At 46.3% G+C, this 27,496-nt stretch overlaps 2 protein-coding genes across 2 annotated transcripts; one reads left to right on the forward strand and one right to left on the reverse strand.

Moving 5' to 3' along the window:
* Window positions 1-243: 243 nt before the first annotated feature.
* LOC135366966 (E3 ubiquitin-protein ligase TRIP12-like) lies at window positions 244-26,049 on the forward strand. The gene is made up of 34 exons (XM_064599997.1): window positions 244-350; window positions 4,590-4,660; window positions 4,918-5,046; window positions 6,020-6,186; window positions 6,678-7,019; window positions 7,132-7,206; window positions 7,339-7,434; window positions 7,495-7,775; window positions 7,833-7,925; window positions 9,127-9,523; window positions 10,278-10,342; window positions 10,517-10,566; window positions 10,637-10,793; window positions 11,380-11,527; window positions 11,600-11,979; window positions 12,042-12,334; window positions 13,220-13,556; window positions 13,643-13,721; window positions 13,850-13,956; window positions 14,254-14,436; window positions 14,506-14,694; window positions 15,982-16,113; window positions 16,384-16,443; window positions 17,008-17,213; window positions 17,292-17,452; window positions 18,505-18,656; window positions 18,723-18,865; window positions 20,263-20,416; window positions 20,545-20,643; window positions 20,706-20,814; window positions 20,879-21,156; window positions 22,035-22,355; window positions 22,851-23,049; window positions 24,569-26,049. Exons 3-34 carry the CDS (start codon window positions 4,964-4,966, stop codon window positions 24,763-24,765), a joined length of 5,733 nt encoding a protein of 1,910 aa, XP_064456067.1. The 5' UTR covers window positions 244-350; window positions 4,590-4,660; window positions 4,918-4,963; the 3' UTR covers window positions 24,766-26,049.
* Window positions 26,050-27,349, reverse strand: LOC135366967 (mediator of RNA polymerase II transcription subunit 4-like). Its single transcript, XM_064599998.1, has 6 exons — window positions 27,238-27,349; window positions 26,975-27,093; window positions 26,797-26,912; window positions 26,590-26,734; window positions 26,347-26,487; window positions 26,050-26,284 (listed from the first exon to the last, which is right to left on the reverse strand). The coding sequence occupies exons 1-6, from the start codon at window positions 27,303-27,305 to the stop codon at window positions 26,112-26,114; spliced, it is 762 nt and encodes a 253-aa protein (XP_064456068.1). The 5' UTR covers window positions 27,306-27,349; the 3' UTR covers window positions 26,050-26,111.
* Window positions 27,350-27,496: the final 147 nt, after the last annotated feature.

Genomic DNA, 27,496 nt, shown 5'->3' on the forward strand with positions numbered 1-27,496 from the left:
TATTTTGTATGTGCGTTCCAAAATGAGCTGTGATGTTTCGTTTCATAACAACCAATGAAGATGTGTATGGATCCAACTACCAAGATCCCGCCCGTGCAAGCACGAAAACTGACGCTGACTAAACATGGGTATAAAATATGTACTGGCCCTCCTTATTCGAGGGATTAATCTGCTTGACGAAAAAGTAAAACAATGAATATCACAGCTTTCACATGACGGATACTGCAAATGTAAATTTCGCGCATGCGTCGTACCAAAGTCAGTCTGTTCCCGTTCTAAGACTTGTGTGGAAAAACAGTATCACTTGCATCTGGAAGCTCGTACATTATCGTTCAACCGTGTTTACTGAGGTACTTTTTTTTTCAAGTAATTGAATGCCTATGGGATTAGTCAGTTACTGAACCGAAGGTGTAAGTGTGGAAATAAGGATGTAATCATAACATTGAACGAATACGCAGGAACATTTGTGGGCTTAGGCCTAGAGTACTGTGCTTTATATTTTGGTATGATTTGTTTATACTGTTCAGCATAATACACAGCGACCAAGGCCACAAGAACTCGCCAGGGAACGCTGATACTAACTTTTAATTAATGTATCCTGTGTTACACGATGCTCTGAAGGTCTTGTATGCGGCGAAGTTCCTTGCAATCGACGTCACAGTTGAGTACGGTCACGAAATTTTCAGCTCGGTTTGATTGTGGCTAACATCATAAAAGTCTTTGACGTGGTAATTACGGTAACCTTACGTTCGTGTTTTATCTGGAAATTAGCCTCTTTGAGGCAACGAGCCATCGAGGCATTACCTCAAACTTGTTCAATGGACGCGACAGTCGCACCTGCGGAAATCGTAAGTTTTGGTTGTGTGCAGAACATGTCCATAAGGAATAAATGTCAGATTTATTCCTTGAAATGGGAGTGTGACACTGGGTCTAGATGCGTACCAAGCACGTCTTTTGATTGTTGAAATGCCAGTCACTATGGGGATCGCCAAAGCTTCCAAACATTTGGGTCTGTTTGCATATTGCCATTTCTAAGAATGCTGTGCTGGTACAGCAGTAAAAGACGACAATGTCAGTCACCAAATAGCTCCGGGCCATCACACATGTAGATAGATAGCGCGACAGCAGAAGCAATACTGAAGTGTCTGGCGTTCTGTACACTTTACATTGGTGATTTCATCAGGATATGCGCCTTCAGGTCCAACACACCGAAACAGTGACTGGCAAGCAATGTGTCAAAAAAAGAAAATGCAAACAACAACTTTATTCGATGATGATGATTGGGGAGTTTAATAGCCAGGTGCAATACCACTGCCTAGTACTTAATGTTTTGGAAGGCCCTGCACAGAAACATGCCACGAAAATGGACTCCACATGCTAGTGTCGGCCTCTGGCGTGTACAAACTTGCAGAAATCATGCTTGAGCCCTGCCCACAACATGAGCAAAAGCTGCCAGAATACTTTAATCGTGTTAAAACTTACAAATTAAGAAACTTCTCAAAACACATAGGTTCTCTTAAATCGGAACATTTGATCCCTCTCCCCAACACACATACACCCTTAACCCCCCTCCCATCCTCCTCCCCCAAATGCATGTGAAAGAACCAAAGAATGTTGAAAAGGCAGCAGTAGCCGCTGTCTCGTTCTTCCTACACAATTCCGACACCTCCCTGAGATGCATGAGTCACTGGATCACCCTAACCTTTAGAATGCTCCAGCTGCCAAAGCTGTATAGACTCGACCATAAAGCAATGAAACTACATTCTACATTGCGTCTGATCACTGGTGGATGATCTGATTCACTGGTCAGCGGCAGGATATGCAGTGCTGGTTGATGGGTGGACAGCCGAATGAGCTTGTTTTGTGCAAGCTGAATATGAATATCTTGAAACATAGTTGAGAGATATAACACATCTTTGAAGGGAAGGTTCTGGATGTTTGTCTGGTGGAGTTGCCTATTTGTCTCAAAATTGTTGTAAATACTGTAAGCCGTAAAGATAGTCGGAGGTGCCCGAACTTCACAGGGACCAAAGAAGCACAACCACTTTGTAGCTTGGTAGAGACTACTGTTTTACTTGCAAAGGAAAGGGAGAAAGACAAGACAGGTGCCGGTAGTCAAGATGATCAAAGGCGCCTCTCAAGGAACATTGCTTTGGGTTAGGTTACACTGGCCAACGAAGAATGCAGGTGCAACCAGGTGCTGACATAGTCAGCAACATTGACTGCCATGTTGTAACCATGACCTACTAGGTTATAACGACCATGTCATGGGCACCCCTTCCCAGCGCCGCATTTAGAAGATGGGATTGCTTCTTTCTAAAGTTGATTGTTGTCATAATTCTACGCATTTTCATAGGAGTTGTTGCTGTCGTCCGCTACAGTAGTCGTACGTCCGCTTCTGCACGTTCCAAATTCAAATTTTCATTGTCCAATCATGATGTAGATGTCGCAAGGCCGATGAGTAGCGCCCCTAGGGGATTGTGCAGACGGGCTCCTTATAGGTCTATGACAATGACACGGTCATAATAATCTATTAGGTTGGGGTTATAATGGCTCTGATCTTCGCCAGAATACAGTATACAGCAACCTTCGCGTAGCTGTATCCTAGAATGTGCAGAATCTAAGCTTTCATACATCGAACAACCACGATTGGGAGTTCCATGTGGAAATGATACACCTTGACATGATTTCCTTTATTGGCTCTGATTTAACTTTTATTATCTGTTGGTTGAGCCTAGGTGTATTTCACGTAATAGTAGTAGTGTAATTGTATTCGTTGCTGGATGTCACATTTTGAACGTACCTTAAAGCGGATGTGCACAGGTGTTGTAAGCCAAGATAGCAGCTTGTGCGACATCGAACGAACATGTATATTTCGCTAGAAGAGCACTGGACTGAGCTGACACCTGCAGCTGTGCGGTCATGCTGTCAGCAGTGCAGTGCTCTGTGACAATCTCACATGCTACATGTCTAGCAGCAGCTCTACACTTCTGCTTTCTGTGTGCGCGTAGCATCACTCCGTTGAATGTGAGCCCGTCGAGCATCGTCGAGCCCAATATGTGTTAACAGTAATGTGAGAATAAAGTGAGAATCAGAAATGAAATTAAGCAAACTGCTCTGAAAGCAGTGGAGCTAACTTGTTAATTTTTCTGCAATAGTACCGTTTAATAGCAAAGAAAAAATCATCACTGAAGAAGTCTGACATGCTACGTCAGGGCTACATACTCCCCTTTTACATTGGCAGCTATGTGTGGCTGTAGTGCTGCCAGTGTGTGTGCCCCTGTCTCTCTAACTGACGATGCACGATGAGGAGCAACCCGTTTCTGGTCTGTTGCTCTGTGCTCACATTGTTGGCCGATTCCCATTGTTTCACTTCGCTGCTTCTGATGACTTGTTTGAGTTCACTTAATTTGTACTCCAATGTCCTTGCTCGTGTCACGGTACCGTGCCCCATGCACACTGTTGTGGGATGTGGCGCCATGCGTAAAGTGGAATATACGCCACGGTTACCTGACCTTCTCCAGCCACATCCAGAAGCACAAAACTACCTTCAACTGTTTTCTTGCCGCTGGCACACAACTCCAGTTGCCACCAACTTAGCCATCTTTTGTCACAGGAGGGCTGTGCCAAGCTAAAAGCTGTCCCCCATTTTCCTCAGTCCAAGACGGTTAAAGACATACAAAACCGGTTGTCCAGTTGTGACCATAGCTTTACGATATGCTTTTGAATATGGTCGCAGACAACCAAGCCTTGTTTTGTCTTCTTTTGTTTAAAGATTGACATGGTAGCTGGGATTCCCAGCCCCAAGGACTGGTCCTTTTTTCTATTTATGTATGCTGCTGTGCATTGTGCCTGTGATCTCGTGGGCACGGAGGAACACGTGGCACTTGATGCAGCTGATTCACACCAAAAGAACAACTCAGGATGACGAGCGCTTGGCTGCCATAGTCCAGTTAGCTTTGATGTATAATGAAAGTAGATTGCTGAAGAGCTTGGATGCGGCATGATTAGGAAAGAGACCTGTGTGGATACAGTTATTAAGTTTAAATCCAGGTATAAGCGTATGTGTGCTACCTGCTTGTTGATGGCAGAAAGCCCAGCTTGTGCTACAAGAGTGTTACCGTGTACTCAGTCTGTTGCCTAACAATGTTCGATGCTCCATTTCTTCACCACAAGCAGCTCAAAGTTCAACGCATCTCTTCCTTGAGATCTCGTCTTGATAGTAGTTGTCTGATCTTTGACAAGAAGTACGAGAGATAATAAGATTTTTGTCTCGCTAGATTGTATTCACCTTTCTCTGCGTTCACGCTGTACTGCATTGTGTGTGCTTTATAATACTAATACAGTAGAACCTCTTTTTCTCAACCTGCATATAGTGAAGTAAACCTGTGGTCCCAACATGTTGGGAACCCAATCACAGAGTACCGATATAGTGAAGTTATTGGTATAGTGATGTTTCTTAACGGTCCGGCCAACTTCACTATAAATAGGTGCTACTTTATTAGTTTATTTCACGAACAGGTTGGTGGGAGAATCTGGCAAAAATTTGCTTCGCATATACATGTAGTGACAGCTGCTTTTGTCATCAGGTTTGCTGGCCCGCGTGCACCAGCTGGGATCTTTCCAGCAGCAAGAAGCTTGCCATGTAAAAGTGGCTCGTGTAAGTCCCACGTGATTCTTTTCCCCCCCTCCTCTTGATCCCGAATTGTTTTCCCCATAACATAATCCACACTAGTCAGGAGCGTAAGTTTACAAATGTAAGCATTGGTGATGTGGTATTTGCTTGCTACATGAATTGTCCTGTTACTGGTGCCGTTTGTTTGTGGTGCACCTAGTTGGGGTGGGTTCCATTTTTCCCCAAATAGTGTGCTTCTGTGGCATTGTTTCGTTGCTGAGTTGCTTGTCTTTTTCCTTCAGAGAGTTGTTTTAACGCTTGGTATGGTTTGCTGTGGGCGGGTTGCCTATGGCCGACCAACCTAACACTCAGCCAGGGGGGTTGAAGAAGCATCAGCCTCTCGTGGGAACACGTTCTCCCATTCAAACCAGGTGCGCATTTTGCTCTCGCTTTTTTGCCTCCTTGCCTCAGCTGACTCGCATTTTGTGCTTACCTCTTATCGTGTTCCCTCCTGTGCTTCTCTAAACAAATCCAGCTGCCTATGTGACTAACACACTAGTGAAGTGCTGGAACAAACAAGGTCCTGGGCCAGTTGTTAAAGGGGCTGTGACACTTGTGGAAATGATGCCAGTTAAATGCGTCGGACAACTATTTGCATTATTTCAAGTTTTACAAGACGGGGTAACAGGTAGAGCTTTTTGCGCAGGTGCATTTATATAGACGAGCCCGTGAAGATATTTGTACTCTGTCATGGTTTCTGGGTGGAAATGTGATGTTTCGAAATCTGCGCGGATGAAGTGAGGCTATAGCTGCACATGTCCGCAGTGTGTGCGGCTTTTCGCATTTTATCTGCGGAAAAGCATTAGTGTGTCTACTGGCGTCCCCTAGGTGGAGCCGTAAGTTAAAGCCCACAGTAGACCCAAAGTGGTATCTAAGTGTGTAATCCTTTGCATTACTGTGCCTTTAACTGCTTTTTGTTGGACAATAGCGGGTGACATTCCACAGTGTGTACAGACAAAAGAAGGAAAGAAAACAAGTGTGGTGTAGTTACTGTGGCGGTATGATACTTACTTACCGGCACAAGTTTTCTATGGGAGCATCGTGAAGCTTTTTCGGGCCTCATGTAATACTTGGACGCTCAGGCACAACCATCAAAGTGTCACAACCCCCTTAAAAACGGAGCTACCCCATTGCACGTAGACTCCATTTCTGAACCTCCCAGACCCGCTTTAGCCAGCTACTACATTGAATTCTGATAGTCTCGTCTGATCTCTGTCTTTTGCGTTCCGTCACCGTTTCATGTTTTCCTAGCCTCGATGCATGCAAGCGTTTTTCGGATTATCTGTGCGGTCTTTATTAACGGGCGCCTCCAGTCTGTGTGTGTGTGTGCGTGTGTTTGTGCAGGTCCCGAACCCGGAACCTGGCCCAGCATCAGGACAACCGGCCTTTATCGGGAAGCCGAAGCTTGCCAAGCTGCGCAGACGGCCAGCAGTTGGGAGAGGCTAGCAAGCAAAGCGTGGACTTGGGAGAGCCACCACGAAAGAAGAGTAGAATTCCAGTTCGCACACACAGTGAGTGCACTAGCTTTGCTAGAAATGCTCGGAGGAGTATGTTGATATGGAGCTTCTGGAGGACACCAGTGTGTTTCAATTCCCTCTTGGCATTGTCCTCGTATGAGGAGCAAAGCTCGGCACCAGCTCGACAATAAATGGTTTACAAAGTGCACAGTGTACTATGAGACTTCATGGGACTGATGTGGTGCTGCCAAGTAGGGGAGAGAGACACGAGGAGGTTTCCTCCTCACCCTGGTTTGTCCAGTAGATGTTCACTTAGCTGTTTCAGTGCTTTTGAGACTGAATTGCAGCTTAGATGTTTCCTTCCGTTGCTGTGCGTGTTCCAATACCTATCAGTGCAGACTGACCTTGTGTCGAGCTATTTCGTGGGGACTGCTTCTGCGTTCAATTTAGCACTCTATGAATGCCGAGTGGGACCTTTGAATGTGGCCCAATTAATGGAAGCCTCCTGCATCATGAAGTGTTACCCACTCTTTCTTGTATTTCAGAGTACCAGCAGCACCAGCAGCATCACCAACAGCAGCAGGCTTTGTGTAGTACCTCGTCAGCATCGCCAGCAGTGGGTGGGGCTGGGGGGGCAGTGGAGAAAGGGGGTGGCAGCAGCTGGGGGGGCAGGAGCGGCACCACCACGGGTTCCTGCGCCAGCAGTCGGAGGCGGTCCTCGCGCGTGAGCAAGCTGGGCGGCGGGCCCACCCGCGCTGGGGCCATGTCTGCGCCCCCCCCAGACCCCCCCAACGATGGAGGACCCTCCTCTTCCTCAGCTTCCACACAGGACCATCCCCAGGCGTCTTCTGATGCTGCCCCTGCAAACAGCAGCGCAGCACAACCAGGTCAGGGTATTAGCGTGGAGCGCCTTCACATTTATTCGGCTGTTTTCGTCAAATCTCCCATTGTTGGGACGTTCAGCGATTATAATTGAATTATAATTGAATTATCTGACAGCTTCAAGCCGTGTGGGAGGCAGTTCAGGGGCTGCAGACAGCGAATCGGACGACAACGAAATGGGACGTCTACAAGGTACAGTATTGAGCTAACTCAGATAAATTGCAATGCTAGTAACGTGCATACATCAGTCTCGTACACAAACATTGTTATTTAAGGCGTGCATAACAGCCGTTTTATGTGAATTAAATCGAGCTATTAATGCAGCACTGTTGGAAGCTCGAGGCTTGCCGCCGCACCTGTTTGGCGCACTGGGCCCTCGGATGCAACATTTCCTGCACCGATCGATAGGAAGCAGCGCCAGTAAGTGTTGCTAGGCTGTACTACGTGGCACAGCTTCGAAAACGTGTATCCGTTTCCCAGGTAGCCGAGCTCAGCAGCTCCTGGGGGGTCTTCAGTGTGGGGACGAGGGTCAGCAACTCCAGGCCACAATGGAAATGTGCCAATTACTAGTGATGGGCAACGAGGACACCTTAGCTGGCTTTCCTGTAAAGCAAGTGGTTCCTGCCCTGACTACACTGCTTTCCCTGGACCACAACTTTGACCTCATGAACCATGCGTGTCGGGCGCTCACGTACATGATGGAGGCACTTCCGCGTTCGTCCGCCGTTATTGTGGATGCTGTGCCAGCCTTTCTTGAGAAGGTGACGTACTTGCCACACCGTGCAGCCTCATCACTAACTTGCCATTCTTTTTCACAGCTGCAATCAATTCAGTGCATGGATGTTGCTGAACAATCGTTGACGGCTCTCGAAATGCTTTCACGGCGACATAGCAAGGCCATCCTGCACGCTGTAAGTTTGTTCCCTGACCATGTTGAACCTGAATGTTGAAAACATAACGAATGGTGCATAGATAAAGAGAGCATGATTGCCTAAACGACGTGATGTAGTGATGAAGGGTCTCCCATTTGCGACTGTGATTTTCGACAGCCATAGCTGTGGAGACGAGCTGTCATCATCCGCGCGCGTAGTCACTGGTAGTCACAGAAGGCCTGCGTTTAAAATCATCTGCCGCGATTGACTGAAGCAGACGACATCGCAATGTCCATGTGTCACAGGGTGTGTGTGTGGGGGGGGGGGGGGTATTATGCAGGCTTTCTGTATCTGTCAGCATAACACTGCTGTGAACTGTGGGAACCTACTGTGAAACCTAATCGTTTCAATTTCTCCTCTCTCTCGGCCCCTGCAAGGGACTGTTCTCCTTCCCACGACAATAAGTGCCCAGGATGCATTGTGTGCTCGGGGAGTACTGGTATTTCTTGTAATTGTTTAATGTACTGTAGGGGACACTGTTGTCTAAAATCGGCACTCCGTGGTTTATCTCATCTGAAATCTCCAGGTGTTGCGAGACTATTTCTTTCGAGTAATAAACATGTGCAGCATATGGTCCACCTTCAAATACAATGTCGGCACAACACTTTCAAGCGCAGCAGACGTAATATGGGACGGCGAAGTACTGTCGGGCGATTTTAGCTAACCATGTCCCCAACAGTACGTGACATCTCCCGACATGATATGGGTTGTGACATGCTTGTGCTGTCACATCATGGTGCATACTTAGAGCCCGAAGTTTTATGGTTTTACCCGATTCTTCCTCGAATTTGCACCCCGAATAGAAACTCGCCTCTTTAGGGTGAAACCAGATTTTTACCAGGCAAATTGCCCTCTCTGGGACGTCTGTAGGAATGCATCAACTTACTTGTTTGGCAGAAAAATGCAGTTACATCACCGTTTGTACCAAACTGCTACAGTTAGTTTGAATAACTGAGTTCAATTTCCCCCAGATTTTAGCGTAATGGAAGTTTTTTCACCCGAATTCGCATGAATTTAGTGCACATGTTCATTTACCCGATTTTTACCACCCGAATTTAGAAAAAAAATATTTCCCGAAAACTTCAGGCTCTATGCATACTGTGCAGAGTGTGTGAGATGCTCCAATTTCCTGTCAAAATGCTTGTATACAATCAGTAAGAACACTGTCTTCCGTTTACAGCGCGGAGTGTCGGCGTGCCTGACCTACCTGGATTTCTTCTCGATCAGTGCTCAGCGGTCGGCTTTGACGATTGCAGCAAACTGCTGTCAAAACCTGGGACCTGAAGAGTATCCCTTAGTCACAGATTCCGTCGCTCTGCTCAGCGGAAGACTGTCACACAGTGATCGGAAGTCTGTGGAGAGTGCCTGTCTCGCCCTGGCACGGCTAGTGGATTGCCTTGCGGGTGCGCCGGCGCTGTTGCAGGAAGTGGCGTCTCACGGGTTGCTGCAGGCCTCGCAAGGACTACTGGCGCTGACACCGCCCCCCGTCTCTTCTGCCACTTTTGTAATGGTTGTGCGCATGCTGGCCGTGCTTTGTGCTGCCTGTCCTCATTTGGCAGTGCAACTCTTGGACCGCAGTAAGTATGGGGCTTCACATCTTTCAGCGTCATTTGTTGGTGCACTGAAACTTTGCTTTGGTGACGTTAGTAGTGTTCGGCAGATTCATTAAGTGAAAACGTCACTACGAGAGGTTGGCTGTGGGTCATCCAGGGTGTCTACCATCCTGGAAAAAGGAATTATCGGGGAATTTTGAAGAGACTGGAAAAGTCAACAGGTTGTCCGGGAATTTGCCAAAAAGACAGCTGAAGTCAGGGAAAATCAGAGTAGTGCCATCACGCTGGGCAGTGAATCGCGAGTGCTGATGAGTGGTTGAGTGGCTCTGCCCCAGCAACGTTGCCAAGAGTAGCCGTTCTCCAATATGACAGTCTCAAAGGCAGAAAAGTAGGGCAGTTTTTCTCAATAAATGATCGGTTTTATATGAAGGATCTGGGGGGGGGTTCAAAATGTAGTAGCAGGATCCAGGTTCCAGGTTGTTTTGGTCAGGGAATTCGCTCGAAATAGTCGGTGAAAACCTGGAAAAGTCTGGGAGTTTGAAGGCTACAGCTTAGTAGACACCCTGGTCTCTGTTTTTCTGCATCCTTCGGTTCCTCATTCTTTAACTACATAGTCTGTAGCAGTGAAGCTCCTTTCACTGTTCTTGCTCCTCGCATTGCGTTCTGTAACCTCTGCAGACCTGCTTGTCGAAGTGAACAGACGATTATTCGCCCTGCTGATTCGTTGTCTGCTGCATCCTGTGATGTCGTATGTAATGATTTCACTATTTCGTTGCAGATGTTGCTGAAACACTTCGTTTCCTTCTAATGGGTGCGTGTGATCCGTCAGAAGATGATATCGAGGTAGGTTCTTTCAGATTTCGCATATTTACAATACATGCATATTTTTGCGAGGGACTGCGTAAAAGCTCTCTGAAAGGGGGGACATGCAAGAAAAAACGAAATATACAGCACGAGGAGATGCAGAAATTATTTCAGAGAGATACGAGTCTCTAACCTTTTTATATTCTTTTGTAGCTTGTTCCAAGAAGTCCCCAAGAGCTGTATGAGATCACTTCCCTTATCTCGTAAGTGCACCCATTTCCGTGTTCTTGTTTAGTGTTTCTAATCCTGCTTCTTTTCCATTGAATTGCGTAGTGAGCTGATGCCTGTGTTGCCTCAAGATGGCATTTTTGCTGTGGACTCTCTGCTAGCAAAGCCGAATGCCCACCAAACAGATGCGGTGGTGTGGAAATGGCGTGACGACAGGGGGCTTTGGCATGCCTATTCTTCCATTGACTGCAAGATCATTGAGGTATTTGATCGCTTTGTCAGTGTATGTTTAGGGCCTGACTTTTTAGGGTTAAACCCGTATCCGCCCGATATTTACCCCCCGAACAAAAATCTGTAAAATTCGGGTTTAACCCGAATCTACCCGAAAACATCCGGTCACGTGGCACACTCATAAGCGTGCATTAAAATAAAGTTTGATAACATTGCTAAACATTAGTTCCATGTTAAGACAAATTTTTATTAAACAAAAATAAAAAATCACCCGAATACACCCGAATTCCTGACGACAGAATATGCCGTAATGGGATTTAAACCGAATACACCCGAATTTTCAAATGAAAAATATCACCCGATATTTACCCCCCGAATTTGGCCAAGAATAAAACCCGAAAAAGTCAGGCCCTATGTATGTTATATTATTGGTGGTTAATTCATACATATCACAAAAAATACCTCTACATTTGCGCAGAGGTTCTATATCGTCATGTACGTGATGATCACTTCAATTCACCCTTCATCTACCACATTCTGTTAAAGGTTTTCAGATGGGCGTGTAGGTTGTGTTGTGTACACTACTGCACATGTTGCAATATTGTCCTCCGTTACAGGCAGCCCATCAGTCGGGGGAAGACGAAATTAGCTTGCTCACAATGGGGAAGACCTACACAATAGATTTCAATTCAATGCAGCAAATCAATGAAGACACCGGCACAGCGCGGCCTGTTCAAAGGTTCACAAATCAGGGCATCGTACAAAGTGAGTTCATAATACAGCGCGGGAGTGAACGTCTAAAAGTCCAAGCATGATGTGACGCATCTCTCTATGCAGCACCAACGGGTTCAAACAATACTACATCATCGTGTAGCAGCAACAGCAGCACCAGTAATGGTGATCCTCGTGCTGCCTGGCTACAGGACCAAAGTGGGGGGTCAGCCGAAGGCAGCACGGCAGGGGGCAAGGCCTTCTTGGGCGCCCTCTTTGGAGCCCTACATGAAGTGTACAGCAGCTCTGCGGGCCCTGCTGTGCGCCACAAGTGTGTGCGCGCACTGCTCCGCATGATCTACTATGCCCCAGCCGAGCTGCTGGCCTCGGTGCTGCGCTTCCAGACTGTGGCCTCCCACTTGGCAGCCATGCTGTCATCTCAGGACTTGCATGTTGTTGTTGGAGCTCTGCAGATGGCCGACATCCTCATGCAAAAGCTGCCAGAAGTAAGCAGTTCTGCGCGGGCAAGCGACGTCTCAGTCCCGCTCACTCCGGTCCCTTTCTGCAGGTCTTTGGGGTGCACTTTCGACGGGAGGGAGTGATGCATCGAGTGAAGCAGCTCGCTCAAGAAGCTGTGGCGGCACAGGCGGCCAGCACAGGGGGCAGCACGAGCAGTGGGTCCGCAAGCTGCACTCCAAGGCAGGCGGAAGAAGCGGCAACGCCTTTAGCTAGTTTATCTTCCTCCGAAGCTTCTCCGTCTGCTGTTCTCTGGGGTGCCCTTGCCCCTCCGCCTGCCCATCTGTCACCCTTGGGAAATTCTGGGGAGAGCGACCACTTTGCTGTGGGCACTGCTGCACAGATGTAAGTCTTTTGCTCTGCTTCTCTTCTTCGCATACCTCTAGATTCCTCCTTTCCCCTATTTGTGAAAGCTGTGCCCTCATTGGTTGGGTTTCGAATAAGGGGAAACGAGTTTGAGACTGACCGCATATGTTTCAGCGTGGTGTCAGCATCAGTGACAAAGAGCAAGCAAAGCCATATATACAGACAACGACCGCATGTTTGTTGAGTTTCCGCCTGATTTGGCAGGTCGCCTATGATGTGACTTCTGCTCACCCCCTCTCATGCGTAGAGACGCAATTTCGTAGCATGTTCTCGTGACAACCAAAATGCCAAATTGAGATGATGCTAGATGAATTCCAAGCGTGATGCTGCAGTATACACAGGCCATTTCATCTCGAGTATAGGGGAAAGTGAAATATCACGTGAGGAAAAATCCTTTATTATGTTTTGTTTTGTTTTCTTTTTGCATACTCTGGTTCATGTAAAAATATTCTGCCACTAATCAGACACCTACCAATCTACCACAGAATTAAAGGCGCGGAAACCTGATGAAGCCACACACAAATAGCACGCTAACAACCTTATTACTTACATGGGGCATGCTTAAAAGCTTAGAGGAATTCTTTGTCAGACAGGCCAATAGATCGAGGGTTGTGTAAGGAATGCATCTATTGATCTGTCAGACGAAGAGAGGGAATTCCTCAAAGCTGTTAAGCATGTCCCATGTAAGTAATAAAGCTGTTGTTAGTGCGCTATTTGTGTGTGGCTTCCTCTCTTCGTTGGGTCTTAGCGCTTTTAATTTCATGATGCCCTACCAATAGATCCAATTCGACGTTCTACCTACCTTACCGTGGCAGAGCTACTCAAGGTCCACATGCTGAGAACGTTACCCTTGCTTCCTATCAGGCGGTTAAGTGACGTACTGAAGAGGAAACGGGTAACCAAACGTGGAAACGGGTCAAGCCGCAAGGCCCGCACAGAGGAGAGCCCTCGAGATGCCCCCGGTGGGCCCGGTGGTCGTCGTAGCTCACGTGGACCCGGTGAGAGGGACGGGCCCTTCTCCTTGCCACCACCGCCGCCAACCGTAGAGCCTCCCCTTTCCCCTGGTGGCGCACCTGGGAGTCGCAGTACTGGGAGGCTGAGCTCGGCAGCGGCGAGGACTACGTCTTTCCTGGCTGGGTTGAACCCAACACGGTGGGCCAGGTGGGGCAGCACTCCACTGGGAAGCCACCTAAGCAGTCAGGTGTGTGAGCAGAAAGGTTGTGTTCTCAGGAGTACCGCTGCACCGTTCACCGTTGAGCTCCTCTTACAAAGTATCTGACATAACAGGAGTACTCCGTGGAAGTCAAATCAAGCACTGGCTCGTCGGGAAATAAGGAAAAGGTCAAGTCGTGGATTCATAATCAGGGTGAGAAAACTACGCTGCCCTTATGTGCTTTGGAAAGCTATTATCGGATGCTCTAACTGCTCAGGAAGCTGTACGTGAAGATCTTTAATAAATAAATGGAAACAAAAAGTAATTGTTTTGATGTGCAGCCAAGAAGTTCGACGACAACCACTTTGGCTCAGATCAAGGCAGCTCTCATCCAGCACTCAGCACACTGAACCGTCTTCTGGTTTCACTTGAGCATCTTGACAGCATGGTAGGTATGAGGATGAATCCCGTACAAGCGAAGTGGTCGCAAAAAAGTGGCAGGTTCAAGGCATCGTGTTACACTTCACCGTTGTGGCTATCTTGGGTTGTAGGCCACAACATCTAAATTTGCTGTCTGGCAATGCAAAAAAAAATTAGTGTTCCCTAGTTCGGTAGATGACTACACCTGAACAGTAGTTATGCATATGTACTTGTAAATTGCTATTTGAGAGGAAGCATTTTCTTCTGTACATGGCTTTAAACCATCGTGTGAACATTTGCACAGTCGACTAACCATTTCTTGCAGACTGACAGTGGCTTGAAAGCACTGCACGAGATTCGGTCTGTGATCGTCGACAGCGACGTCTCCTCCTTTGAGGTCATACACAGTGGCCTAGTAATCAAGCTGCTCAGTTTCCTCACCTCTGCAAACTGTCACCGAGACGACAGGCTACGTACCTTCTTGAAGGTGTTCCTGCAGACGCCGCAGGTGCTGGTCCTTTCTCGTTGCACGTTTGGTGTGTTGAACGTGGCGTGTCTAAAGTGCAAAACGTTGCAGTACGATCAAGACACTGTGTACGAGCACATGCTGACATCTCCAGGCCCCCTGAGTGCGCTTGTACAGAAGCTGAATGCTTGCATCAGTCAGTTGGAGCAGTTTCCGGTCAAAGTGCACGACCTGCCCGGTGCAGTCGGAGGCGGCCGGGGAACCTCCGCATTAAAGTTCTTCAACACTCATCAGCTCAAGGTATTCCCTGTTTTTATGGCAAAGTGCTCAAACTCTCACTGATCTACTCTATCGCAGATGATGTACTTAGAGCACATTTGCTCGCTTTTAAAGCAAACACGTAAAATGCTTTAACGCAACATGTTAATCAGCTTCACAGTCTACCTTCTTGTATATCCCACTCTTAATGTGTGGACCACGTTCTCCGCTGGCAGAGACGCACCTCTTTGACTTCAGCTCTTGTGTTGTCTCGGAGTATAGAGCCTGAAGTTTTAGGGTTTTACCCGACTCTTCCCCGAATTGAAGGTTCACTCTTAAGGGCGAAATCCCGATTTTTACCCGGCAACTTCCCTTTACTGGGATGTCTGTAGGAATGCACTAACTTACTTGTTTGGCAGCAAATGCAGTTATATCACCGTTTGTACCAAACCACTACATTTAGTTTGAGTAACTGAGCCCGATTCCTCCCCGAATATAGCATACTGAATTCGCATGAATTTAGTGCACACGTTTATTTACCCGATTTTTACCCCCGAATTTAGAAAAAAATATTTCCCGAAAACTTCAGGCTCTAAGTATAATCTGCATTACTAACAGCCCTCTTAACTTGTAATAAACATTCGATAAATTACTAATTTTCTAGTTCGTTGTAAAATTTTAATGTGTCTCTCATTTTAATTTCCATAGTACCTTGTGGCTGTCTGAACTCCCATTTTTCGATGGAATGTTTATTATGTATACAAGTGTTATTCATGTGGAATAACTAGAGATGGGACGAATCCAGAATTTCTCGAATCCGAATCCAAGGAAGGTTCTGCGAGTCCACGAATCTTACGAATCTCGAATCTTTCGAATCCTCTCTTCGAAAAGAGTTTAAAAAGCCAGGAAAAAAAAAAAACTCTTCTACCGAAAAGTGTTTTGAAGCAGAATTTGATATCTTTGTTTAATAAAAAAAAACAAATTTTGGGAGAAGACATGCCCATCATATACTTCTTCCTAAGTGTAACCTACGTTGTTTATCGACTACAGGAAATGCATTAACTCGGGAGTCTGAAGTCCCTTCATAAAACTAAGAAACAATTAAAGCAAAACAAACTTTTTGAAATATCGGAGCTTTGTGTTGTGGTTTTGGCACGCCCCGGAGGCTGCTGGCCAAGCAGGTGAGGCGCCGATTTTAAAAAGAAACAAACACACGTGGTTGGTGGAAAGATTCGATTCGCTGTTTTGGCCAATGTGATTCGCGGACTTGGTTGGCACAGCCATAGTTATAACAATATTAATGATTTGCCATCTGTGCAATCATTCTAGTGCAATCTCCAGAGGCATCCATCGTGTAGCAATCTGAGGCAGTGGCGGGGTGGCCCTGTGAAGATAGACCCTTTAGCGCTGGTACAAGCTATAGAGCGCTACCTGGTCATTCGAGGCTATGGCCGAATCAGGGTAAGCGTGTTCTTGCGTACTATCCCTCCTATAATTTCCTTCCAATCACGAGGAAGTTTGCACGCAGCTAATGGTCACATGGCACACACACACGTAACACAATGCAGCTGCCAATATTGTGTCATCACGATATGGAAGTCGTGGTGGTACCTTCTCTTTCGTGTCATGTACAAAATGTCATATGCAATACGCAAAACATGATTGAAATATCAGACCCATTTCAATGTCGCATGCCACAGCTCTCGGCTAACGTAATGTCGCATTCTGAAGGATGAAGACGATGGTGGCAGTGATGAAGAGAATTCCGACGAAGATATTGATGACACTATGGTAAGCCCCTAATGTCACGCTTATGTTGATGGACTGTACATAGGGTTGCCACCAGGTCGGTATTATACCGGCACGGCCGGTTATTTGCTCGCTCTGCCGGTTGCCGGTAGGAAGGTGATACCGGCAGCCTTTTGCCAGTATTTGTGGCTCAAGACCTTTCATACGGGCTTTTGCGGGGTTTTTCCCTTCAACATTCCACTACAGCTTGAATAAATCTGGAGCATAGACCCAACTCCGCAGTTACCAGTTCTTTCCTTAGTTATTCATTATTATTATTATTATTATTATTATTATGCACAGGAATGTATGTTTCCTCGTATTATCTTGAGCTCTCTATCTCTCTGTTTTCTGTGTGTGCTCTTCCACCCCTCACCCATTTTCTTTTCCCGCGAGCCCTTCCTCCTTTCCCTCTATTCCACCTCCTCTCCCTCAGCCGGTATTTTTTACTACGAAAGGTGGCAACCCTAACTGTACGAACCAAAACATGTTATTTTCCTTTGTGTGCAAGAGCTCCCAGGAAAAAAGTGATTAAAAGTGTTCCACGCGATTCATTTTTGCTCACAGGCAGCAATGATGATCAATCAGGGCCAGGCTCGACATAAGCTACAATTTTTGATCGGAGATCATCCCCTTCCATATGGCATGACAGTTTACCAAGCAATTAGGCAGTACAGCGGAGGTGCATCTCAGCAAGACGGGCACGAGACGGACACAGACTCGGAGAACCCCATGGGTTGTGCCAACATCTGGGTGCAGACACATACCATTTGGTTTGTAACTTTTGCCTACACACATTATATGCAAAACAGGAAATCACGAAGGAAAAAAAAAATACAATGACTCTACAGGTACAGGCCAGTCAGTGAAGACGATAGGAGCAGTGCAGCTGCGGGCGTATCAGGACGTAGTAATCAATCATCCACCTCTGGTTCTGGCTCTTCTAGTCGCAGGAATAAGAGCTCTTCAGGTTCCAAATCCACATCAAAAAGGAAGGACGACCTCTGGACTGGTAAGGGAGACGTGTACAGTGGAAGTAGGATTATCTGTACAGCATGAAGTTTTAGGGTTTAATGCGATTCTTTCCCGAATTTACACCCCGGATTGAAGGTTGCCTCTTTAGGGTGAAACCCAATTTTTACCCAGCAAATTGCCCTCACTCAGACGTCTGCGGGAATGCACACTAACTTGTTCGACATAAGCAAACGAAGTTACATCACTGTTTGTGCCAAACCAGTACAGGCAGTTTGAGTAACTGAGCCCGATTTCTCCCCAAATTTAGCGTACTGGAAGTTTTTCCACCCGAATTGGCGTGGATTTAGAGCACATGTTTATTTACCCGATTTTTAGCGCCGTGAATTTAGGAAAAAAATATTCCCCGTAAACTTCAGGCTCCGTAGAATGGAAGAAGATTTTAGTTGTACGCTCCTTGTACCTTGCCGTAGGTGGTGACAATTAAGACCGAAACGCATTGAATGCATGATTGCAATGGATAATTGCACTTATACAAATACACACACTTGACACAGTTATACAAACTATACTCCAAAATAACATAGGGGCTACAGCCACAAGAGGTCCATGTTAGCCTCGGGATAAATTGCAGTCACAACAATCCCTGTCTGGTTGAGCATGTAGTGATAAGGTGGATACTAGGCAGTCACATGGCACTTTTTTAATTTTTTTTTTTTTTTCAGGAAAAAATTTACCTGTAAAGGGTACTGTTATGAGGACACCTTATTTGAAAATTCTCAACTTACTCAACGATGTGTTCATTGACACTTTGGCTCCGAAGTTGTTAATTAAAAAGTTGGCAAATTAATTTTAATCACATCACATAAAAAAAACAAAAAAAAAACTGGCCATCAGCTTCAGCACCTCTTAACATCATGCACTTGGTTCTGTTGTGGAATGTAGCTTTGGTTTTTTTTTTTTTTCTTTTTTAAGCTTGGTGATTATTACGTGGGACACCCTGTAGATCTCATGCATGTGCAAAAGAAAAAAGATAATATGGAGTTGTTCTATCTTGGATGAGAAGCTTACCCCAGCTGTACCACCATGCAGATGGTGTTGTTCCAGAGCCTACTTCCATTCTCCATCAGTATCTCAGTCCAACGCTACCAGAGTCGGTAACCATTCAGGACCCTTCTCTACAAGTCATTGCTTTGCTCAGGGTGATATATGGCCTTTCCCGGCATTGGGGTCACCTTTACAAGGTAACAATTGATTTGTTTTTATCAAAGTATAGTTGCCCATTGTGTTAAACAAATATTGCATTGCAGCTCCACTCATTTGGTGCTGCTATCCCACGGTCAGAGTTTGTGAACAGCAAGCTGACAGCCAAAGCTAATCGCCAGCTGCAGGATCCTCTCGCTATCATGACTGGAAATATTCCGTCTTGGCTCACGCAAGTGGCTTATGCTTGGTACGCCCTTTTCTTATCCTGGTGGTAGCTGATCGAAATCTTTATGTGGGGAAACATGAATTGCTATAAATATCAAGCGATAGGCAGGGACTGAAACCGGAACGAAACCGAAAACCTCTCGGAACCCAAGTTTTTTTTCAAGAACCGTGGGAAGTGGAATTTTTTTCAAGGAACGGAACTGCAATTCATCATCTGCAATTAACCAAAACTGTAACCTGAACCGGTTACCGGTTTTGGTTGCCGGTTCGTACAAATCGGTTCAAGCGTGAACGCGAACAGTGTCGGATGCGATATTTGTATCTCTTTACAACGCTGATTACCGTATTTACTCACATAATTTGCGCACTTTTTCTCCCGAAGAAAGTTGGGAAAAGTTGGGTACGACAACAAACATTCAAACAACATTCATTCAACATTCAAACGACGCAAAATTTTAGTTTGGCAGTCATGCAGGCTCTGTGTAGAAGAGATATTGACGTCATCACTGCATTCCACGAGTGCGAAAGAAGTGCCCAAATATCATGCAAACGCCGACGGTCGGGAGGCAAAATGGCAGCCGACTACCGTTTATATACTGGTGAACTATGTCTAGACAATGCTGGAAAACGCCGCTAGTCACTCTTGACAACCGAAAGCACGCTATGCTCACCAACTTTGTCATGTCGTGCTGTAAGGATTGTTAGAGCGTGTTTGTCCAGCGTTGCTTTTAAAGTGACAGTATTGTCCATTGTGTCAGTGGACCATCACCCGAAGGTGTGCGCAATCAAACAAAAGCACCGCAATAACTTCTCTACCGCAGGCGGCATTGCGAAAAGCAACCACCACGGTCACTGAGATGCGCGTGCCAGAAATCCACGCAGGTGCGCAAATTATGCGATTTTTTTGTTTGCGCGTCATTTTTGTTTGCTTAACCGCTGAACACACGCAGTTTTTCTTGCCTTGTAGCGTGTTACAGGATGAGCGAAAGGGGTGTGTAACGAGATGATAGAGATCGCAACAAATTATTTTACGGGGAATGCCGCAAACGGCAAAAGTGCGTCGTAGGAAGAATTCACTCTTTTTTCATCCTGGCAGATGCACTGCATCACGCGATGTTCACCAGATACGCGTGTTCGTTTTTACCTCTTACCCATTTGCACTGTGTAGCTCATTTCGCAACGCCCACGCAGCCTGCACATACAACCTAGAGAAAAACCTAGAGAAAAGCCTAAAAAATACTCGTTCAACTGTTTGGTTACCCGTATCCACAAATATTAAAGTGGGGAAATCCCGTAAACGAAACCGCTTTCCGACGCTGAACTGTAACCGAACCGATATTCGTTTCGCTTTCAGTCCCTGGTGGTAGGCGTGTTATTGTGTGCGGACAGATCCATAATTGAGAACTTAAAATTTTGCAGCCCATTCCTTTTCCCATTTGAGACGAGACATCTTCTGTTCTACACGACGTCTTTTGATCGCGATCGGGCACTTCAGCGACTGCTTGACATGACTCCCGATCTTTCTGGTTCTGATAACAGCGAAAGAGTCACACCACGACTTGACCGCCGTAAGGTGAGGTGGCGAGGCAACTTGAGCTTCGCGTGGATGCATGCTAGCACATTTCACTGGCAGAGCGTTCCAAACTGGGCATTTGCACGTGCCTTCAACGCTGCAGTTGATAACTCGCTTGTTCTGTACAGAGGACAGTAACTCGAGATGACCTGCTTAAGCAAGCAGAGGCTGTGATGCAGGACCTCGGTAGTTCACGTGCACTCCTTGAGATTCAGTATGAGAATGAGGTGAATATGAGCGCTCAACTGTGACGAACTTGTGAATGACGCCGATTCGAATGCGATTGCAGGTTGGCAGTGGCTTGGGCCCAACACTTGAGTTCTATGCCTTAGTATCTAGGGAGCTTCAACGTGCAGACCTTGACATGTGGAGAGGAGAAACTGTTTCAGTACTCAGAGGTTGGTGCAAGGCAATTCTGCATAAATGGATGATGAGAGCTAAAGTGAACAATGCCGATCGCAGGTGGTGAGGAGATGGTGAAGTATGTTCACTGTCAGTGTGGGCTATTCCCTTCACCGCTGGGTCACAACGCCAAGGCGGCACAAGTTAGCAGAGTGAAGTCTCGGTTCAAGTTGCTCGGCAAGTTTGTGGCCAAGGCCCTGATGGACTCCCGCATGTTGGATTTGCCGCTCTCTATGGCAATGTACAAATGGATGTTGGCACAGGAAAACACACTGTCCCTCACCGACATGGAACACATCGATCCTGATCTCGCACGCTCACTGCAACAACTACAACAGGTATCTTTTTGTACCCTATGCCATATTTCTATAGATATATAGGGTGTTTGCTTTAACGTGTCCAGAAATTTTATTTAAAGCAAGCGATAAAAGGGAAACTCTCACTACTTTTCAGCTACTTGACTAAGAAACAGGTGCTAATAGTGGTGCAGTACCTTACTGAAGTAGCAGAAAAGTACCACTTGCGTTTCTTTTATCGCTCGCTTTAAATATAATTTCTGGACACGTTAGAGCAAACACCCTGTATATATTACCATATTTATGAAGGTATGAGGCAACCTTTTGGGAAAGATTTAGGGGGATCTCTCCATTGAAGATCTCTCCAATGGAGAAGTCAATGAGGTTTAAGTTAAGTGAGTAAGTAGGTAAAATGATCCCTACACCAAACCGTAATCCCAAAACATTACATGAAATTAAGCGTTGGCCACGTAAACGATCAGAATGACATAAATTCGGTGTCAGAACTTGGAGGCCTTGTCTTCTGGGTGGCATATCTGATTTTTGGAGTAGTGAGGGTGGAAACACTCACTTGCGTGCAGTTCACAATTCACGATGGCATGTAGGCAGTACGTGTAGCCTTGAACATTGACCTGTGTAAGTGGGTCAGCTGTCTGCGCAGCTCCACAGTTTTCCTCTTTTCCCTGTTGCCTGTGGAGTGCCCTCATAGGTCCCTCTCCCAAATTATGCAGTAGCAGCTCTTGGTTAGGCAGACATGGTTCCTTTCGTGGATTCGCGTTATTGCTCCCTTTCGAGCGGGCAGACACTTTGCCCGTGGTTTCTCCAAACTTCGCCCTCTCTCTAATGTGCAGAGGCAAACTGTCGTAGTGTATTCCGGGGTATGGGGCAGATAACAGACATGGTACGACATATACATGCAGGTTGTACAGGAAAAGCAACGAATAGAGCGCAACACGAATCTCGGCCCCGCTGAAATCCGTAGGAGAGTTGAAGGTCTGCAGCTGGGTGGCTGCCTCATTGAGCTGCTTGGTCTGGACTTCACATTGCCTGGCTTTGGCCAGATAGAGCTGCGCAAGGGAGGTGCCAACATGGGCGTGTCTGTGCAAAACCTGGAGGACTACCTGCGCTTAGCCGTTCACTGGACTGCAGTGGAGGGTGTGCGCCGCCAGTTAGAAGCCTTCCGCGAGGGCTTTGAAGCTGTCTTCCCACTCTCGCAGCTTACACTTTTCTACGCTGACGAGGCAAGTATCTTCTCCCCTCGTATGGTAGCAAGCAAATTCTAGTTCAGCATGCAGCAGTTATTTGAGTATCATGCAACTCTCTAACATTGGGGAACCACAGTACATCACTTCATGCAGTGAGGAGTATGGCTGACCGCAGAAATGTAATTCAAAGTTTGTAGTACCGTTAACGAAGGGTACGTAAGGGGAATTCGTATTGGTGAAACTAGCAAACATTAACGTAACCCAACCAGACAGTCCAATGTTACGCGAACATGTCACCGCACGTGATACAAATTTAAAGCGCACATTTCAGAGTGCTCCAGTAGGTCTGCCAGACCATCAGAACTATGATGTCTAATGAAGTACATCAACATTGCTTGGATGCTATTTGCAGCCCAGATTTTCTGGGGCAGTTCATTGCTGCATTTTAAATGCGAGGGTTGATCAAAAAGTTCCCGGATTAGCCCTGTATGAATAGCCCCAATATGAATGAATGCGTTTTACATATTGCAGTTGGAGCAACTTTTCTGTGGCAGTGGACCCAGTCTCTGGGACGTGAAAAGCCTGATGGAGTGCTGCCGACCCGATCACGGCTACAGCCACGATAGCAGGGCCATCAAGTTTCTCTTTGAGATACTCAGCAATTATCTGCCAGACGAGCAAAGAGCGTTCTTGCAATTTGTCACAGGGTCTCCCCGGCTACCAGTTGGTGGTAAGTTAACGTTAGTACTAGCGCGTAGGAAAGCGAGTTTGTATGTCGCAGGTGATTTCACGCTGTGTTGAATGTGAAAACATGGAACACACTCTCAGCATTCAAGGATTGCCGCATGCTAACATATACCGTTCCAGTGTCCTTTGTAGTCATAGAATACAGTAGCCGACCGATTTTCTCGACTTGACGGTGATCGGAAGAAGGTCAAAATAATACAGCAGTCCGAAAAACCCGACAATCACTAAATTCAACATTATTTCACCACAGCTGCACCAAAGAAGTTTATAATTGTGCCCTGTCGCATCTGGCGCCTGCATATCATAATGTACGCTTGAATTTGCGCGAGCGTAGTAGGTTTGCCGCGCATATTTGACAATTTACCGAACAGATGTGCCCATAGCAGCGAAAGCTGACGGCAGCGACAGTGTGCACGCACAAACTCTGGAGAGCATCCCAAAAATTGCCGACGTTGAAAGCCAGAGACTCCTCCATGGCGTCACCTAGAGGTGCGGTTCGGAAGTTTTAGAGCAGTCTCACCTAGGGTTCCAATTACCAATCCAATCCAAGTGCACAGTGCAAAATGGCGGTTTCGAAGTTGCCACTGCAGTACCGCAGTCCCGAAAATAGTGGTGTTCGTGCATCTCCGCAAGCGTTTTGATCCGGAAAATCGAGCGTTCGGACTTCGAGCTGTCCGGAAAAACAGTCGCAAAATGTATTAATCCTAAATTAAAGCGAAAGTCACCGTTCTGCATGGGAGTCTGAAGTATTGAACAAGTCCAAGTCATCTGCGTCCTAAATATTGATAGGCGCGGATGGATAGGATCGAGAAGAGCGGTATATTGACAGCTAATAACTGACCAGCCGTGAAAGGAGCATTTAACGTGTCGAAATATTTTGCCGCGGATGGCTGACAAGATTCTCACGTGACATTGGGAAGTTCCTTTCTTCTCAGCTCACGCACCGCTTACACCTGCATGAGCTGTGCGACTCTACGGAACCACATCCCGTCACGACGTTGCCTCATTCTCTGATACGCTCTTTTCACGAGTGAGGGATCTGCGGAACAGAGACCCCATGTGTACCCTGTAGATCACCTGCGCTCTTTCACAGGAGCTAGATTTGTTGCAGAACACGCCGCTGTGAAAAGAAAAGTCACCTCAGTGCTCCTTTAAGTTCATTATCGTGTTCTCCGAGAAACAGCCACCATTGAGTGCAGCATAATCTGAATGTTAAGAAGACTAAAATGTTAATATGTAACGCTAAAGAAATTAGAAAGCACATCAATATGGTACTGCTGCCATATGCACCCAAGCAGCACAACATCTTGGCCCAATATTGGCAATACTGGCCCAATATTGGGTCAATCTCGGACCAGCACTGGGCACCACTGCCAATGTTGGTCCGGTATTGGCTGAAGATGTTGCGCTGCTTGGGCATGGCAAATGTTCTGGGAAATTTTACTTTTTAGATATGGTTTTGGAGATGCCCCCATGTCAGTGTTCCGTTGTTTTGTTTGCAGGCTTCAAGAGCTTAAGCCCACCGTTGACAATTGTGCGCAAGACATTCGAACCCAACGAGAATCCGGATGACTACCTTCCGTCTGTGATGACATGTGTCAACTACCTGAAGCTTCCAGACTACTCCGATGCCAAAGTGATGCGCGAGAGGCTGCAAGTGGCAGCCAGTGAGGGACAGCGCTCCTTCCATCTCTCCTGAGTGCTCCTCCTATGTTTAATTAAGACAAAGAAACTGTGCCCTGAACTTGACTACGCTCACTGTTCCTTGTGCCCCTCTGGACAACAATGCCTGCGGGGATAAAGACTTCTTTTTTTTCTTTCTCCGGGCCTTGTTTCGTTTACGTTGTGCCATCCACCGTCTTTCCAAAGGTTTGTATCGTGACCAAAGGAAGCCAGCCTCCAAGGAGCTTCCGTGAGCTGCGGAATCTGTGATGCAATGTGCACGATAGTGAGCCGGTGAACGTTTGGATGGGCTGGAGTTTAGCTCCCTTGTGCATTTTTAATTATTATTATAAAAAAAAAGAAGTCTACATCCATATGTTGCAGTGTACTTTGTGTGCTGCACTGCATTGTGGACCTCTGGTAGCAAAACGAGCTGAAGGGTACGGGAATGTGGTAGTACGTGCTCTTTGCAATTGGCGCACTTCAGAGTAGTATCAGTGATCAATTAATGGGCCACTAAAGTGGAAAAATTTATCGCAGAAGGAAAGATGTTGTTACGTTGACAGCGACACAAGAGAGACGGGATTCATCCGTTCTGTCGTTCCTGGTGTACGAGCGGAGAAGACCTACAGCGTACGCTTCCCTCTCTCTCCCCCCTTCTCAAGAAGCTGGACAATGCAGAGAGGCCTCCGATTGGCCTCCTGAAATGATCTCGCACGGTTGGACAAGTCGTGACCAATGAGAGCCCCTTCCACATTGTCGGCCTTCTTGGGAGGAAGAGGGGAGCACAAAATTGCAGGTTTATTTCGTTCATAAATCACGAACGACAAAATGGATAACTACCGTTCCTTTCGTGTTGATGTCAAGGTAACTGCTCATTTCATTCCCCAAGGATAATTTTTTTCATTTCAGTGCCCCTTTAACATTTCATCCAGCTTTGTGGGGAGTTTTTCTTTTTTTTTATTCTGTAAACTTTGAGCAAGGATTTGGTGTTGCACTTCCAGTTGACTTTCTGTTTTTGACGCAGTCCATTGCAAAGAAAAACTGGTTTTACAAAAAAATATAATGAAATAGTAGTTCTAAATGTGGGAAGCACCGTAAGTGACATCCGTTTGGTGCACACGACTTGTGTTTTTGTAGTATGTGTGCAAGTGAGGAGGGTGGTTGCTGCTTCATGTTGAATGTGTGTGGTGCTTTTCTCCCTCCCGCTGTGGAAAGACTCAAATAATAGTGTCCTTAACTTAAGTGAAGCTCAAGGTACTGGAGCATACAGAACTTGTATATCAATTGAGGTGGTAATAAAAATGAAATCTTTGCTGCATCCTTTCGTACATCAAATGTATTGGCATAGCAACTAGGGTTACAGAAATCTTACACTGGCAATCACTGGCTGTCACTAGAACTGCTGCTTGAAGAATCTGTGGACATGACTTCCACGTCCTCACTCTCTTTTGTCTTTGCATCCATCGACACAGAGTTGTGATTGCTGGTTATCGGAGGCTTAATGTCACCTCCTATCTGCCACGAGAAGGCTTGTCCCAGAGGATTTTGGTCAGCTGAGAAAAGAAAGTGTGGTCTTTAACTACAGGGGGACATGCAGAGGAGCCAGGGAACTTACTGTGGTGTCCTCGAGGAGCAGCTAGATCACCTAGATTACCCTGTTGTTGCAACGGAGCTCCAGTGAGGGGCAAGTCGCTGAGGCGACCGAGAAAGCCTTGCCGCATTTCTATATCTGTTGGATATGGTCTTCTTTGGTCACCTGGAATGAAAGGACAGACGAGCCAACTTATAGTCCAAGGAAGTGGCCAATTTTGTAATGGCAATTCTTTGCCAGATACGTTAAGATGCAAAAATGGAAGACCTTGCTGCCAGTTGTGAGGTGCTGCGACTGCATTGCTTGCACTAATACGGTGTGCGTACTTGATGAGCTCTTCGGAAGATACGCAACGCGCATTGGCCTTTTCTATGCTTTGCAGTTTTTGCTTTGCTTGATAAATAGCTGTCGACTGCGACGAAAACCAATCAATTACTGTTCTTTGTCGTACCGCATGCTCTGTTACAAGCTTACCAAAAGGTGCTCTGCCTCTTTGAGATGACGCTGAAGTAAGTGAATATCATGATCTTGCTTTTCAACTTCCTCTTGCAGAGCGTTAATTGTTTTCTGGACCTCCGCTTGCCGCGTTGCTGATGTAACAGAAGACAGTTTTATTACTTGTATGTCAACACTACACCATGAAACAACGCACCTGTTACTAAAGTCCTTTTAATCTCTTCATCTTTGGCAACGAGCAGTTCGGCTAGCTGAGATCGTTCTGTGGAAGTGAGCCGCTGTGTCTTGGGCGCGATGATGTTTTCTAGCAGCTCCCTAAGTTACAAATGCATTCAAATGACAAAGTGTAGCACACGCCGCGTACCTGACAACATAGGCCGATCGGCCAACTGTGACACATTTCTATCGTTACCGTTATTACAAAATATGCAAACAGCAAGGCATGAGATGTTTTCATACTTTGCAATCAGTTCCACATCGTCGATGAGCTCCAACAACTTTTCTCGCGTACTTTTGCGATCGGCCATGATCTGTTTGTTTACAGCAAGAGCATGCGCTCCGACATATTTGATTTTGAAAACAGTCAAGTCAGTCAAGTCCAAGCTTCGTAGGATACCTTACTTTGAGTAGGACATTCATTTGTTGCAGTGCAATATTTTTAATACTTTATTATATCAAATAGTAATAATAAATAACTAGTAATAGACTAGCTGATTTT

The sequence above is a fragment of the Ornithodoros turicata genome, chromosome 8, assembly GCF_037126465.1.
Source record: "Ornithodoros turicata isolate Travis chromosome 8, ASM3712646v1, whole genome shotgun sequence".
NCBI classification, from domain to species: Eukaryota; Metazoa; Arthropoda; class Arachnida; order Ixodida; family Argasidae; genus Ornithodoros; species Ornithodoros turicata.